The sequence below is a fragment of the Kwoniella shandongensis genome, chromosome 9 (genome assembly GCF_008629635.2).
Source record: "Kwoniella shandongensis chromosome 9, complete sequence".
In the NCBI taxonomy this organism is placed as follows: Eukaryota; Fungi; Basidiomycota; class Tremellomycetes; order Tremellales; family Cryptococcaceae; genus Kwoniella; species Kwoniella shandongensis.
The window spans coordinates 836,778-851,584 of NC_089295.1; the positions used below are offsets into that span (position 1 = coordinate 836,778).

Below are 14,807 nucleotides of genomic sequence, written 5' to 3' on the forward strand. Positions count from 1 at the left end.
GGGTCACTTGTCAAAATGCACATTGTCATACATGCTACTTTTACTACTTGTGTCGAACCTACACCTTCCAGATCCTACACAAATCTGCGCCTTCAATGATCAACGCTCCCAAATCTCCACCTTCTTGCTCCATCATCCACGAACCCCCATTCTCATACTGTGTTGTCCTTTGCATACCTCTCTGTTCCATCGGTCCAGCCACACAAACCACGACTTGTCCCGGACCATCCGGTTTAGTAGGTTTCAGATATTCTGCTGGGATATCTTCTGTCACAGAAGGATCGTCCAAGCTCACACAATGGACAGTCTCGCCAGCGATATTGTCGTATCCGAATCGATGACCGTCCAAAGCGCCACGTTGGAAATGTAATGGGTTTCGAGTGGATGGTTTTGAAGAAGGTCCAACTTCCACAATGACATTTCGGAAATCCAACGTCCAGTCCCATGGAAGTCCTGATTCCTTTATGTCAGCTTGTTTTGGGGCGGTCGTCCCAAAAGACGGTAGCTCACCATTTTGACTCAAGGGTACGGAACCACCTCCAGGAGCACCACCATATGGAGTAGGCGCGCCGAATGGTGTCGCACCATAAGGCGTGGGAGCACTGAGTCCCACACCTGGCGTAGGAGCTGATAAAGTTGCACCCGGTGTTGGAGCAGCGAATGGAGTAGGTGCGGCAAAGGGCGTTGGAGCACCGTAAGGTGTTGGCGCTCCATACGGGTTGGCGGGAGCTGCAGGTGTCGGAGCACTGACGATGCCCGGTGTAGGACCGCCGTAAGGTGTTGGTGCGCTGAACGAGCCGTTGCCGAACTGTGAAAAGCGTCAGCTGGGAACTGATATCTACAGCCTGCGAGCTTACCCTTGAGCTTCCCGCTTCTCCTCCACCATTGTAGGTTGAACCTTGAGGAGCCGGTGTCTGTCCACCTGATGGCCCCGCTCTTCCAGGCGCTCCATATGGATTAGGCGTCCTGCCACCTCCTCCTGCTCCGGCCCAAGCTGGCGTTCTTCCTCCATCGAAACTATGCGCTGGAGTCTTACCACCGCTTCCAGCCCAACCGGGTGTCTTGCCACCAGCATTTCCGCCGTAACCAGGAGCAGGAGTCTTGCCGCCTGCACCCCAGCCTGGCGCAGGTGTTCGACCACCCGCTCCGCCACCGTACGGGTTTGGTGTTTTGCCGCCGCCAACACCAGCCTGTAGAGGAGATAAGATTAGCCTGGTTGACATAGATAACTGTGTGGGTACTTACCGCGTATGGGTTGGGGGTTTGACCGAACCTGTTTCCAGGAGTCTGGCCACCGAATTGACCAGGAGTTTGCCCACCCTATAACAATGTTAGCACATGCTAATTCATAGCGACATCGCTACACTCACGTTCGTGACAGGTGCTCCACTGTAAGGGTTGACATCGTAGCCGCCAGCACCAGGTCGTCCACCTGCATAAGGCCCTGCACCTCCAGACTCAAGAGGGAACGTCTGTCCTGTCTTCGTACTGGATTGGGTCATCAGTAAAGACACAGTGCAATGATGCGTTACCACCATCACTCACTCCTTCCTCTTCAGCGACGTCAACGCAATAGTCAATGTTTTGTTATTCGTCTTCAACTCCACTCTCGCACTGTCTCCCGCGATATCTCTGATGATCCCCATCAAGCCCTTGCTCGTACCCTTTGTGACCACAACGAGCGTGTTGACCAGTCTGTTTCGGTTGACGTTAACAGCAGGAGGGGGCATTAAGCTTGCGCCTCCAGAGGGTAGTTGCTGGTTGAGAGCAGGGTTCAGCTTTCCCAAGTCGCCAGTAGCGGTTTTGGGAGTGACAGATATCAATGATGCGGCTCGAGCGACGAAGACACCGTTGTTCTCTGTCAGTTCACGGTTGTGAAGGAATACGAAGAGGGATCGGAAGATGTTGATGATTTCTCCTTGTCGGTTCTGCGATGCAGACGTCAGTACATATCCTGATTGAAAACACTTTTGACCCACATCGCCCTCGACCTCCTTCATGTTGTCCCCAACTTTCATGTCATTTCCTTGTGAGTCTGTGGCAACAGCGAATCGCTTGTTATCTCGTCGGATCGTCACTTGTTCAGGCGTGACACTTCTTGATGCGCCGTTCTGGTCCAAGACTCGTAGTAGACCACCTTCGACTTTAGTCACAACGGCAGAAGTAGTCGAGCTGTTACTTGTCAGCCTAAATTCTATGGCGACTGAGGTGCTCGCACTCACTCGAGCATGACCATGTCGTGCAGATCATACAATCCCTTCTGGGCTGTCAAGTTTGTCGTGTCCGCCGCTTTTCTGATATCCTTTGAGAACACCTTGATCTGTGTAGTCTAATGTCAGTTAAAGTTCATTGGCAGGAGACTATTCACTAACCTCTTGCTCTCCCTGATCCGACATCAAGGTGACAACATCTCCCTTGACTTCGACAACCATACCTGACAACTCTGCATTCTTGCCGCTCAACACCTTGACGTGTTCACCGACATCGAACCTCTTTCTCACACTTCGCGCTTGCACCTCGATGGTCTGGCCATGTACGTCCCCACCGATTGCCTTGATAGCGATGATGTCCGGTGAGACGGTCTCGACGGAACCGTACAGACCTGTCTGTTCTCCCTCGTACACCTCGACCTTGTCACCGGGGAACAGACCAGAAGCAGTCAGATTCTTGTTCGCATCTGCGATAGCTGAAAGGTCGAAGTTGGCGGTAGATTGGTCATCTCCCGAGAATCGAGAAATCTCCTCTAGATTCGGGTTGACGTTCTCGCTCTCAATTGTTGGGATCTTGACGTCCTTGATGCAGAAACCATCGATATATTCGTCATTCTCAAAGAAATAGCTCGATTGAGCACCTTGTCGAACACTCGATCGTCCATAGATCTTCCTGACATCGTCGTAGGCGAATAGTCGAGCAGGGGGTCGAATCCCACTTGATCCGCTTTTGCCGTTCGCCGCTCTCTCCTTCCTCTTTTCTCTCGGTGTCAAATCGATACGTGGGATAAACTTGATTCCGACGACACCACTCGTGATCTGGTCGACATCGACAACTTGCGCCAAGTCTCCAGCATACTTTCCTCGCTTCATTCGGACCCACATGAACGGTACGAGGTTGACGTCCTTCTTCTTGATCTTGAGAAGGGGCGCCATTTCCTCGATAGGGACAAGAGAGACACCTCGTGACATAAACGTACCGACGATACCGTTCAGGGCCGCGCTGACCGAGGCTGATTGTCTTGCTTCGAGGAAGATCATACCGGGGAGAGAATCTCGACAGAAGACGGAGATGACTTCGATAGGGTTGGCTGAATATTGCTGGGAGAAGACCTTTCGGAAGATGGAAGCGCAGATGGCGTGTTCTCGTCCGGTCTAAGTGCGCAAGACACCATCAGTCAACAGCTTGGGTAGCTGACACTTGCACTCACCTTGACGATGACTTTCCACAGACTCGGGTCGTTGACACCAGGCATGAGCAATCGTTGCGGGACAGCATCGCTATCTCCATTATATCTCGCGGCTGCCGTTCTCGCATGTCTTTCCTTCAATCTCTGTACTATATCCTGAACATCCTCCTCCTCGTTCCTGCCGAAAGTCCTATCAAGTCTTCGATGGGCGTAGTCATCTTGAGCTACCGCAGATTCTGGAGCTTCGTCGATAAACTCGGCGACTGTAAAGCGGGCGTCAGTTCAGCTCGGTCTGCTTAAATGAGAAGAATTTGAGCCGCAGCTTACCGTCTCCATAATCGTTATCTTCATCTTCTTCCTCATCCTCATCATCTACCTCGGCTTCAACATCCAAGAATCTAAACTTCTTCTGCTTTCTCCGTCGCTGTACGATACTTGTCAGCTTGAGCTCAGTACAGTCGCGATAATAGCTGACCTTTCTACGTCGTTCGCCTGAAGTGGCAACTTATCAGCATATATTCGGCCATACATGGAGCCATAGCACTACTCACCACTATCTTCTTCCTCATCGTCTTCATCATCATCTTCGTCGTCCTCGTCTTCATCCTCATCAGCATCTTCATCTCCACCTTGGTCTTCCTTGCCTCCTTCGTTTTTAGGCACTTCCGCTACATCATCGACGTCCTGTAGCAGATAATAGGTGAGTCCGGATTTTCATGCGTTAATCAGTTGAGGTGCGCAACTCACATCTTCCTCTGCAAGATGAAAAAACGGCACAGAAAGAGGGAAACGGTAAGTATCAGCTTTGGATCTATGCAATGAGTAAAGCGAGGTAGCTAACCATCAGGATCGACTACTCTTGGCTATACGTTGCACATCGTCAGCTTCTCTCTCCAAACCATAGCAAAGCTATGCAAAACGACCCTACTCACCCTCTTCTTGGTCACTCGTCTCTCCTCAACTTCATCAATGTCATCCGACTTGACATCAACAGGCGAAGAGCTCTCGTTGTCCGACATTGTGCGCGTGAAACGACAGCGAGTTTTGATGTGATTTGAGCGTTCCCACCTCGATGCAGTACGCTTGTGGAAGAGGGAGTGTGAAGAGAAGGCTCGAAGAGGGGAGGTCGGGGGGTATATATGTACTTTGAATTGTGTATATAACCTCACCGGTTGTCTATTGTAGCTCTAGTTGGTGAACGGTGGTGGTGGTGGTGGTGAGTACATAGTAAGGTGGGATAAAATACGATTAATTGCGAGTGAAAATAATCAGGTGCACTGTTGTTGTTGGCGCGTGTGACTTTCCGAACCAAGTTGGCTGAACATTAACATCTCACATCCTCGTTCAACCCTTGTAGTATTCAATACATAATTAACGATGTCAACACGAAGAGGGGATGAGAACCTCATTGCTCATAGGAGAGCACCGGTCCACTCTTCTATCAAGAAGCTGGGTGCGAAGGAGAATGTGATCGGTCCACATCTTGGTCAATCGGCGCAGAGTCTGAAAACTCCAGGAAAGTCAACTTTAGGCGGAACCAGGAAGAGTTCATCGAAGACTGTCGAGCTCACGAAGGATGGTGAGCTTCTTGGTAGACCTCAGAACCGACGACGAAGAAGCTGACTGAGCTGAATTCATCAGCGACAAAATCTACTGCAACGAGCACGACTCGGAGAGCACCTTTATCCGCTGTACCGGGGACTGTCCGACCTGCCCTATCATCAAAACCGACCGGTCCTAATCCCTTACGATCGAACATCCCTGCTCCGCCGCCATCATCCACACAAGGGAAGAGTGGCGGTAAACCCTCTGTCGCCAGTGTGTCCAAATCAAGGGTAACGAGCAGTACGCCTGCCGCGAAATCCCGACTTGGGCATGGTACCCATACACCAGCGACCAAAACCACACAGAGAACAGCGAAGAGGACTCTTAACGTCTATACTCCTGCACCTGCACCGAAGAGTATGAAGAGGGACGAAGTGGATGATGTGGAATATATGCCTCCTCCGGTATTCGGTAAGTCCACCAACTACTCATACAGCCCATCACGATCGATTGAGAGGAGACTGATGCTGGTCGCGCAGAACGACCATATGAACCACCCACGCCCATGCGCGGACCTGTGGGAGTGGGAGAGGACGATGATTTATTCACATCTACAAACACTCAAGCTCCGGAACTAGACCTCGATCTCGGAACGAACGACCAGCCAAAGTTACGAGGTATCAAGATTAAATCACATATGTTCGGTGTACCGTCGAGGCAAGAATCACTCGTCTTTGACGATGCGCCTCCCGACGACTTCCTATTCGACTTGTAACGCACGTTTCCTCCACCGAGACGTTGTAATCTGCTTGACTTGTATGACTTGTACTTTGTATCTGCACAGTGTCTATTTGCTATTCCCCTCAAAGGTCTTTTGTAATTGATTCCACCACTATTTATGATTCTTTCGTTGTGCACTTTTTTGACGCCTTTACGACCCCTTCGACGATGTGTACATCATACATGCATATTCTGCTAGTCTTCTTCTGCCATCTGTCTCGATATATTCTCACCACATCCAAGCTATAATGTTATACGGACCACTTGCAAAGCACAAATTGACGCACAGCCCAACGGCCAATGCTTCATCGCTCTTGCTAGGAGACCCAAAAACGTATTTTGTTCTGCTGCGCTTCCCAAGTCAGGGACTCGGCGTCTCCTTGGCTGGGAGACTTCTGCACAATATGACCCATTTACCACAGCCATCGCCTCGCCCACATCATCTATGTCCCCCTCATTGCCCTTCTTCACCAAGATGCGTCAATGCCACTCTTCTCTTCTTCTTCGGCGCCTCTTCTCCTGACGCTGGATTCTCCACCTGCCCTGAACCCCTCTTCAGTCCCTGTCCTCCGTCTTCCGCACCTTGACCCAATCCTAATCCCAGACCTGCGGTAGATGATCCGCTCTCTGACACAGTCTTGGGGAAACTGAACCCTTCTACTTCTTCACTCGGTGTAGGCAAGATCGGATCTGCCGAACTTGCAACGCTGCTAGGAGTGGGATGCGTCACTCCTCCAGCTGCTGCAGCGGGAGTGACAGGTGTAGCACCGCCAAGTCCTCCGAAAAGAGGAGGGACATATGCGCCCGCTCCGGCGATACTGGATGCGGTCGATCCTTCTCGTTCACTTCGATTCGTTCCTGGCGCAGGTGACTGTCGGGTGACGCTCACCGCGGGGGAATGAGGAACTGGTGTCGCTGACGCGGAGAGTGATCCGTGGTGGGCGTGAGAGTGACCGTGGGTATGAGCGATGGCTTGCAGTTGTCTCTGATGTTGTTGGGTTGGGTGGACGGTACCAAGCTCAGCGAGGTCGAATACGACGATTGAACAGTATCCATCGGAACTTGATAGCATCAATGTCTGTCCATCGGGTGACCTACAATTGTGAGGAGCAAAATCAGCAATGTTCCCTGGTGCATCAAAACCTAGCCATCACTTACCATGCCACATCGGTGAATCCAGCGTAATGCAACCCCTTGAATATAGCGATAGGCCCCGCCTGCTGTGTATCATACAGTAATACCGAATCCTGACAGGCCACAGCGTACAGCAACCTATACGGCAGCGCAAAAACACTTCCTAGCGACTTCTCCTTCTCCTTTTCTTTGTCATCTTTACTTGGTGGGGGAGGCGGTGGCATTGTCAGAGAGACATGAACCGGCGCCGGATCAGTCCTATCCAACGTGATCTGTTTCGGTTCAGGTTGAGCTCCCGTACCCGTCCTCAAGTCGTAGAATACTGGCGAGAACCGGATGGCCACACTAGCGGTCTTATGTCCTGGTAAATGAGCGATCGGCGCTCGCGCAAGATTCGCTCGAGAGTAGATGTATACCGTGGGTTTGCCCGCGTCGATGTTCTTTGGTTTGAGACTGGAGGTTGAGCTACCCGCTCCTGCGGCAGATGACGGCTCGAGACCATCTTGTGATAAGCTTCTGGCAGAAAGCATCGGTGAGCCCTTGAAGATCTGATCCTCGATCTGGCCCGCAGGTGTGAGAAGGAGACTACCATCCGGTGAGAAGGTGAGACGTCGGAAGAACCGTGTGACGCCTTCTTCACCGTATAACCGTTGCATGATGGCAGAAGCAGATGTTGGCGGAGCTCGTATGGCCGGCAATGGAGGGATGGGTGATGGTGATCGACCAGTCCGTCCAGGGAAGGCTGTCGCACTAAGTGCGGGAGATCCCGCAGCTTGTGAACCGGAGAAGGACGACCTTCTTGAACCAGGTCGATTGGATGAGGCTGGGGGGTTCATAGCTGCCGGTTGTGGCGTCGACGGTACTGATGCTGTCGGTGTGGCGGGTGCTCCTCCAGCGCTGGCGTTAGACAAAGCGGTTTGCAGAGCTAAAGAAGTGTGATCGGGCAGCTCAGAGGTGGTTGTGATGACTGAGCCTGTCTCAGATGTGGTCGAAGAGCGTCGCACCATATTTGGTCGGGTGGTTGAAGGGAACGATGGTGTTCGAGAGTGTCTGATTTCCATCCGGTTTGCTCTCGAGACAGGGTGTACATCGGGTATACCGTTTCGGAATGCGAAGGTGTTGACGTGAACAGACCTATGAGGCGTCAGCTACATCATGCTGCGGTCCGAACATGGAATCCAGCTAGACTGACCTGTCACTGCTTTGGGTAGCAATGTACTCGTTGAGCGGATCCCAAGAGACACCCTGGACGTTATGTGTATGCTCCCTTAGCGCGAACACACATTCACCTGATGTGTCGTCAGCTTCTTGGATTATCGTAGCTCGATGTGCACGGAAAGCTCACCAGTGGCCGCCTTCCATATTGTTGCTGTGTTATCTGTTGATCCGGCGATAAAGAATTCTCCATCTGGTGACCAAGAAAGGTCGTACACGTGCTTCGTGGTGACTCTGGACAAAGGGTATGAGCGTTTTCTTCCCATGTGATGGAGGAAAGAGCTCACTGAAGCATCTTCTGTAATCGCCAATGTTCCTTGTCTGGTACCTCATCCGGGTTCTCCCCGAATGTAACGACAGGCCTATCTGATGGTACCCAGAGGATGACGTTGCCGTCTGTTCAGAAAGCAGATCATCAGCAAGTGATCGCCGAAACCGTATGCATGAGTCGAGGAGTGAAAACCACGATGCGACCAAAATGAACAAGGACGGTAGGTGGTAGAGAGCAGCGGAAGCACAACTCACCATCACCAGCGGAAGCTAGAATCTGACCATTTGGACTAAATCTTACCACATTCACTGCCGCAGTATGCTTGCTTAACGTCGTAAGATACTCGGCTCGTGGGGGATGGGGAGTGATCTCTTGGCCTGTGAGAGCCGCGTGAGTCGATGTGGATACGGAAGGGATGTTGGGGTGGATCATCCATAGCTGAGAGTGAAGCCTTATCAGCTCGGTCCAGTAAACGTTTATCCTGTCTTGTTTGATACGATGTGCAGATGCAGGATCGGATTGAACATGGATGATGGCAGGCCATCCCTATGAGCTTGTCCTAGGAAGGAACAAGGAATACTCACCCGAACTTTTGAGTCTCCTCCTGCCGTTGCCAAGCGATATTGTCTGGTCCCTACACCGGCTGATCCCGAGCCCGTCGCTACACCTGCTGGAGTCGACGATGTCGTCTTATCTTCCTCTTCACCGGACAGAGAGGCGGATAGTAATCGTTTCAGTTGTGCTGGAGGCAGGGGTTGAAAGTCACACGAGTAGACAGCTTGCGTCTCGTGCCATCTTTACGAAATGTCAGCATATACAGCAACGTGTTCGACGAGTGAGGAGCGTAGCCCGATAGGGTAACAGGAGGGGAATAGGGAGGTATAGAGTGCGACTCACGATATCTCTAACACCTTGGGTCTCATCTTGACTCGTTCTCTCTTCTATCCTAGCCGTTTTTGATACGTATATTTAGGATAAGTCCGTTGAAGATTCAGTCGAGAGAAGCCCTTCAAATGACAGTTATACGATAGCAAGTTGCTGTACAGGACAAGCAAAGAAGTGTTATTGCGGGATAGCAGGACAAAGATTGACGAGCGCAATCTAACGTGCTCAAGGAGTTGAGAGCGAGTGAGTCCTTTGGTTTGAATTGTTTCGCAATGATCTAGGGCCTAGACTGAAGTGGAGGGAGGGAGGGAGAGATGAATCAAAGGATCACCCAAAATCGAGGGTGGTCGACCGGTAGGGTGAATGAACGAAAGGTTATCGGGGCGGTCGGTACGTATGGTATGGTATTGGATATGTATGCGACTCAGTGCAAGAGCAAGAGGATGTGGGAAGAGAGATGCAGTCAAGAGTCGTATGAATGGGAAGATTGTAATGATAAAGGAAGCACGACGACGCGAATTAGCCAGCGTGTAACTAACTTGCTCTTGAGTTACTTTTCGGTGGGTTGAATGGTTGTGGCATCCCATTCCGGATCCGTATGTACCGATGTACCCACTTGCCGATCATCGGGACGAGATTGAGGGGTGTCCATCCATCAAATGCCTATTTGATCGTAAGAGCGGTCTTATATCTCATCGAGGGATTATAGACTGACTGGTACGCCTTCTACGAAATGAATCATGTCATGCATGGGAGCTATTCCAAAGCGAGACCATGCATCGCAAAGATAGTGTCTAAGCCAAGGGAGGAGCCTATCATAACCTTGGCATTTCTAATCAACCAACTACAGAACCTCCCCCTTCCATCATCTTCGCATCTCCTCCTTCTACACCTTTCATATCCGCGTCCGTCTCTCCTGTACCACCACCTACCACCCCGGCACCAGCTGCTTCTCTACTTCTCTTCCCCTTGGTTGGGATACCCGCATACTTATCTCTCATTCTCTCATATTTCAACCTTTGTTCTCTGGAGACACTGGGTTGAGTCTTTTTCGCCGCAGTCACAAAGTGATCCGCGGTCACTCTCACGTCAGAAGTATCCTTCTCCACTCCTTGAGGTTCCGTCTCTGCATCAGCTTCGAATGCACCCACTCGTTCCAAGGCGGAACGCAAAGCGAGAGTCGCGGCTTCTCTGACGAGCGCAGCAATATCTGCTCCAGAAAACCCATCACAATTGTCTGACATGACAGTTTCTCGAATGGATGTCCACGATGATTCGTCGATTGGTGTTCGTTTTGTATGAGTTTTGAGAATCTCGAATCGTTCAGAGGGTGACGGAAGATCGACGTAGAGGAGTTTGTCGAGTCGACCCGGTCGAGCCATTGCAGGATCGATCATGTCAGGTCGGTTAGTGGCGCCGATGACATACACGGCTTTACGAGCGTCGAGTCCATCAAGCTCGGTGAGAAGGGTGTTGACAACGCGCGCAGAAGATTCAGACTAAACGGAAAGTCAGTTTCTTCAATCTGTCACCAGCACTATCTTCACGCACCATGGAATCGTCTCGTCGAGGAACGAGCGCATCGAGCTCATCAAAGAAGATGACACAGGGCGATGACGCTCTAGCTCGAGCGAATACTTGTCGCACTGCTTTCTCACTCTCTCCGACGTACTACGAGATTATCATCAGCTCTGGACACTCGTTTTGATGGGCTGAGAGAGAAAGATGCGACCTACCTTGTTGAGCAACTCGGGTCCCTTGACACTAATAAAGTTTGCTCTACTCTCATTGGCGACCGCTTTGGCGAGTAAAGTCTTACCGCAACCTGGTGGACCCCAAAGCAGAACACCGCTCGGCGCGTCGATTCCGACGACACTGAATAATTCTGGATGTCTGATAGGCTGTACAATGGCCATATGCAATTCGTCTCTTGTCTGACTGAGTGCTCCAATATCCGCCCAAGACACGTCGGGTATGGTAGCGAAACCTTCTCTCTTCGCTGACGGTTGGACAATCTTGAGTGCGGCGTTGAAATCGTCCGGTGTGAGTGAGAGTGTGTTGAGTTGATCGGGAGTAAGGGGTGATGGATGGGAAATCAAGAAGCGTGCAATGGAAGTTTGACGAAGATCAAGTGGGAGAGTTGAGAATGGCGGATCGTCGACTATCATCATATTCTCAACACCGTCTGCTTCTGGGAAATCTCGTCGTCCATCTCCGATTTCCTCAAATATTCGCTTGACCGCGATCACTCCTGCCTCTGTTGTCAAAGCGGTGAGATCCGCACCGATGTAGCCTGGGGTAGCTTTAGCGAGCGAACGGAAGTCGACGTGGCCGGATAATCTGAGATTTGAACACAGGACTCGGAGGATCCTAAGGTGAAAACAACATTAGTCATCGTTACAGGTTCACATGGACAAAACTCACTCCTCTCTGCCTTCTTGTGTAGGCACACCCATCTCAATTTCGTGATCGAATCTGCCTGCTCTTCTCAAAGCGGGGTCGAGCGAGTCAGGTCTGTTGGTGGCACCGATGATCACAACCGGCTCCTCGGATGATGCAAGGTCTACCAAAGTATCAGCTTGGAAAAGCTTCCAGTAACGTGGCTTGGACGTACCATCCATACAGGTCAACAGCTGAGCTACTATTCTCCTTTCCATCTCTCTTTGTGCGGTCTCTCGTTTCGGTGTGATGGCGTCCACTTCGTCGAGGAAGAGCAAACATGGGGCGAGTTTCTGCGATAGGATATTAGCTATATACTCTGAACGAGAGTGTTATTCAGCTAACCTTTGCCTCGTCAAATGTATCTCTCAGTGTCTTTTCTGACTCGCCTGACATTCCTGAGACAATGGAAGGTGCGGAGACAGAGATAAATGGCAGACCAAGTTCCTATGCAGGTCATCAGCATCAGAGCTCAGACAGACAAAGACAGGTTGACTTACTCCTGCAAGGCATTTGACCAGCTGTGTCTTTCCTCCTCCCGGTACACCATGCAATAGCACTCCCCTAGGTCTGGGTACACCTGTATGTAGATAGATCTCGGGATGCAAGAGAGGCAGGACCACGATTTCCATCAATTGTGTGATCTGCGTTTGCAATCCACCTAATAGAGAAAGCTTCATATCGGGAGGAGCATATTTCGCAGAAAGGTCTTCCGCATTATGTCTTGGTCTCTTCCGTCGCAGCACAGGGCCATTCGCAGGTGTCGGCGGTCGTTCATCGTTGGCAGACGTCGCTACGAGAGGAGGGGGAACGGCGGTGGATGATGATGCTTCGGCTGATAAGTCTGGTGGGGTAGCCGTTGAAGGAGAGTTGAGACCGATACTTCGTTTCACTCGCTTTTTCGGGGCAGAAGTTGTTGCCCACGCTGAGGTAATAGACGAGTTGAGAGAGGGTAGTCCGCTCATCGTCGATCTGTTGATGTTGGTTTGGCTATACTCAATCAACGCTATGAAGTATAGTAGTGGTCGACATATTTTTCAACAACATCACACAGACTTTTGATCTCCTCCACTTTGTCCGAATTTGTTACGTAACATACATTAGACTGATTTACGCGTCTCGGTCCAGTCAACCGTCGATTTAATCAATTTATGCGCGTGTCTGACTTTCGCTCCCCCTTGATCATCATCATCGGTGCAAGAAGTAAAAACAACATTTCCCCTTTCCCTTCCATTCTTGTTATATACCTCTACAACTCTTATTAGCTAAACACCTCATTTACAAGCGACTATTCCTCCCCGTCTACAAACAAACACAATGGTGACACAAGAGAATGACCCTTTTGTCGGTGGCGAAGGTGAAGAGGCCGACGAGTTCGAGCTCATGGCTCCGCTCCTGGTGGCAAAACTACAAGTGAGTCAGCTGGCGGGTCTTCTTTATGGATCCCTGAGAGCTGATCATCTTCTTGTTCTTTCAGGAATCAGGTATCTCTGCGCAAGATACAAAGAAGTTGGCGGATGCGGGTTATCATACTGTTGAAGCTGTCGCTTTCACACCGAAGAAGACATTATGTACGATCAAGGGTATCAGCGAGCAAAAAGCAGACAAGATCTTAATGGAAGGTGAGCTCACCAGATCCTCATTGTGAGCAAGTTAGCTCACAGGGTTATCTACAGCCTGTAAGATGGTCCCGATGGGTTTCACGACGGCAACAGAAATACATTCGAGACGATCGGAATTGGTTCACATCACTACGGGATCGACTGGACTGGATACTATCTTGGGAGGTGAGTTGGTCGCGTGTTATCCTGTCTGCGTTTTTCTGACCAAGTTGTATACTACAGGTGGTATCGAGACAGGAGCAATCACAGAGTTATATGGTAAGTAGCTGTACCTGCCATCATTACAGGGTCTGACAACTTCGTTGCAACAGGCGAATTCAGAACCGGAAAGTCACAAATATGTCATACTCTCGCTGTCACCTGTCAAGTAAGTAGTTGCGCACCATCAATCGACCAGGCTACTGGCTGACAAAAGTCATCAGCTACCCGTATCAATGGGTGGTGGAGAAGGAAAATGTTTATATATCGATACCGAAGGTACATTCCGACCTGTACGAATGTTGGCAGTGGCCGAACGTTTCGGCTTGAACGGAGAGGAGGTGCTCGACAACATCGCTTATGCTCGAGCGTACAACGCCGATCATCAACTGCAATTGCTGGTACAAGCGAGTGCGATGATGGCAGAGTCTAGGTGAGTTGTCGTCACGTAGACAGGTAAACGTCGGACGCTGATGGTGTGACGCGTAGATTCTCCCTTCTCATTGTCGACTCGTGTACGTCATTATATCGAACAGACTTTTCAGGTCGAGGAGAGCTGTCGGCGCGTCAAATGCACTTGGCGAAGTTTTTGAGAACGTTGATGAGATTGGCAGATGAGGTGAGTGCCTTACTCCTTTGCTGTATCTTGTCCGGTCGCTGACAGGCCCTTCTAGTTTGGTGTTGCTGTCGTTGTCACAAATCAAGTCGTCGCTCAAGTCGATGGTGGGCAATTCGCGGTTGCAGATGCGAAGAAGCCAATGTGAGTAACCTGGTACAGTATCTCTTGGCCAGAATACGGGCTGACCAGCCTACAGTGGAGGTAACATCATGGCGCACGCTTCTACGACTCGACTCAACTTACGAAAAGGAAGGGGAACATCACGTGTTTGCAAGATTGTTGACAGCCCTTGTCTTCCAGAGGCTGAAGCTATCTTTGCAATCAAGTGGGTCACCTTGAACTGCAACACAGGCCAAAGCTGACTTACATTTCCCTCAGCGCCAATGGTATTGGAGATCCCGAAGAGCTCAAGGAGTAGGCAGTTGGGGTGATATTGATTCAGCTGGGCGAGAGACGGGTTGTATGACTGTGACCTATGTATCATTCTGGGTTTTTGATCGCTTCCGTTATGCAGCATTTGCCATTCTTATGAACCAGGAACGCCACATTGGTCGCACCATGGGAAAAAAAGGTTCCGTTGCGTTGCTGGGACCTGTCTGTGTCTGGACGCGCTCTTTCACTGTCACTTTCCACTGGACCACATTGGACACCCTTTGCACTTTCTCATCCTTGCCGTTCTCAACATAGCTCTTCTCTCCG

At 50.6% G+C, this 14,807-nt stretch overlaps 5 protein-coding genes across 5 annotated transcripts; 2 read left to right on the forward strand and 3 right to left on the reverse strand.

The window, feature by feature from the left end:
- Positions 1-58: 58 nt before the first annotated feature.
- Positions 59-4,419, reverse strand: CI109_105220 (transcription elongation factor SPT5; the record flags this gene model as incomplete). Its single annotated transcript, XM_032003243.1, has 16 exons — positions 59-453; positions 511-808; positions 858-1,190; positions 1,246-1,320; positions 1,371-1,488; positions 1,546-1,928; positions 1,980-2,172; positions 2,223-2,320; positions 2,373-3,365; positions 3,422-3,663; positions 3,728-3,824; positions 3,876-3,892; positions 3,952-4,084; positions 4,148-4,155; positions 4,242-4,263; positions 4,333-4,419. 16 exons carry the CDS (start codon positions 4,417-4,419, stop codon positions 59-61), a joined length of 3,492 nt encoding a protein of 1,163 aa, XP_031862565.1.
- A 358-nt stretch (positions 4,420-4,777) lies between these two features.
- On the forward strand, positions 4,778-5,720 carry CI109_105221 (uncharacterized protein; the record flags this gene model as incomplete). Its single annotated transcript, XM_032003244.1, has 3 exons — positions 4,778-4,979; positions 5,042-5,416; positions 5,485-5,720. The coding sequence occupies 3 exons, from the start codon at positions 4,778-4,780 to the stop codon at positions 5,718-5,720; spliced, it is 813 nt and encodes a 270-aa protein (XP_031862566.1).
- Positions 5,721-6,179: 459 nt separating this feature from the next.
- Positions 6,180-9,268, reverse strand: CI109_105222 (uncharacterized protein; the record flags this gene model as incomplete). The annotated part of the gene is made up of 8 exons (XM_032003245.1): positions 6,180-6,819; positions 6,884-7,993; positions 8,052-8,148; positions 8,205-8,308; positions 8,362-8,470; positions 8,600-8,783; positions 8,930-9,140; positions 9,243-9,268. The coding sequence occupies 8 exons, from the start codon at positions 9,266-9,268 to the stop codon at positions 6,180-6,182; spliced, it is 2,481 nt and encodes an 826-aa protein (XP_031862567.1).
- A 798-nt stretch (positions 9,269-10,066) lies between these two features.
- On the reverse strand, positions 10,067-12,634 carry CI109_105223 (uncharacterized protein; the record flags this gene model as incomplete). Its single annotated transcript, XM_032003246.1, has 7 exons — positions 10,067-10,729; positions 10,782-10,901; positions 10,967-11,600; positions 11,655-11,793; positions 11,845-11,962; positions 12,015-12,116; positions 12,170-12,634. The coding sequence occupies 7 exons, from the start codon at positions 12,632-12,634 to the stop codon at positions 10,067-10,069; spliced, it is 2,241 nt and encodes a 746-aa protein (XP_031862568.1).
- Positions 12,635-12,986: 352 nt separating this feature from the next.
- CI109_105224 (DNA repair protein RAD51) lies at positions 12,987-14,526 on the forward strand (the record flags this gene model as incomplete). Its single annotated transcript, XM_032003247.1, has 10 exons — positions 12,987-13,082; positions 13,147-13,291; positions 13,346-13,456; positions 13,514-13,549; positions 13,603-13,658; positions 13,714-13,922; positions 13,979-14,108; positions 14,164-14,249; positions 14,305-14,433; positions 14,487-14,526. 10 exons carry the CDS (start codon positions 12,987-12,989, stop codon positions 14,524-14,526), a joined length of 1,038 nt encoding a protein of 345 aa, XP_031862569.1.
- Positions 14,527-14,807: the final 281 nt, after the last annotated feature.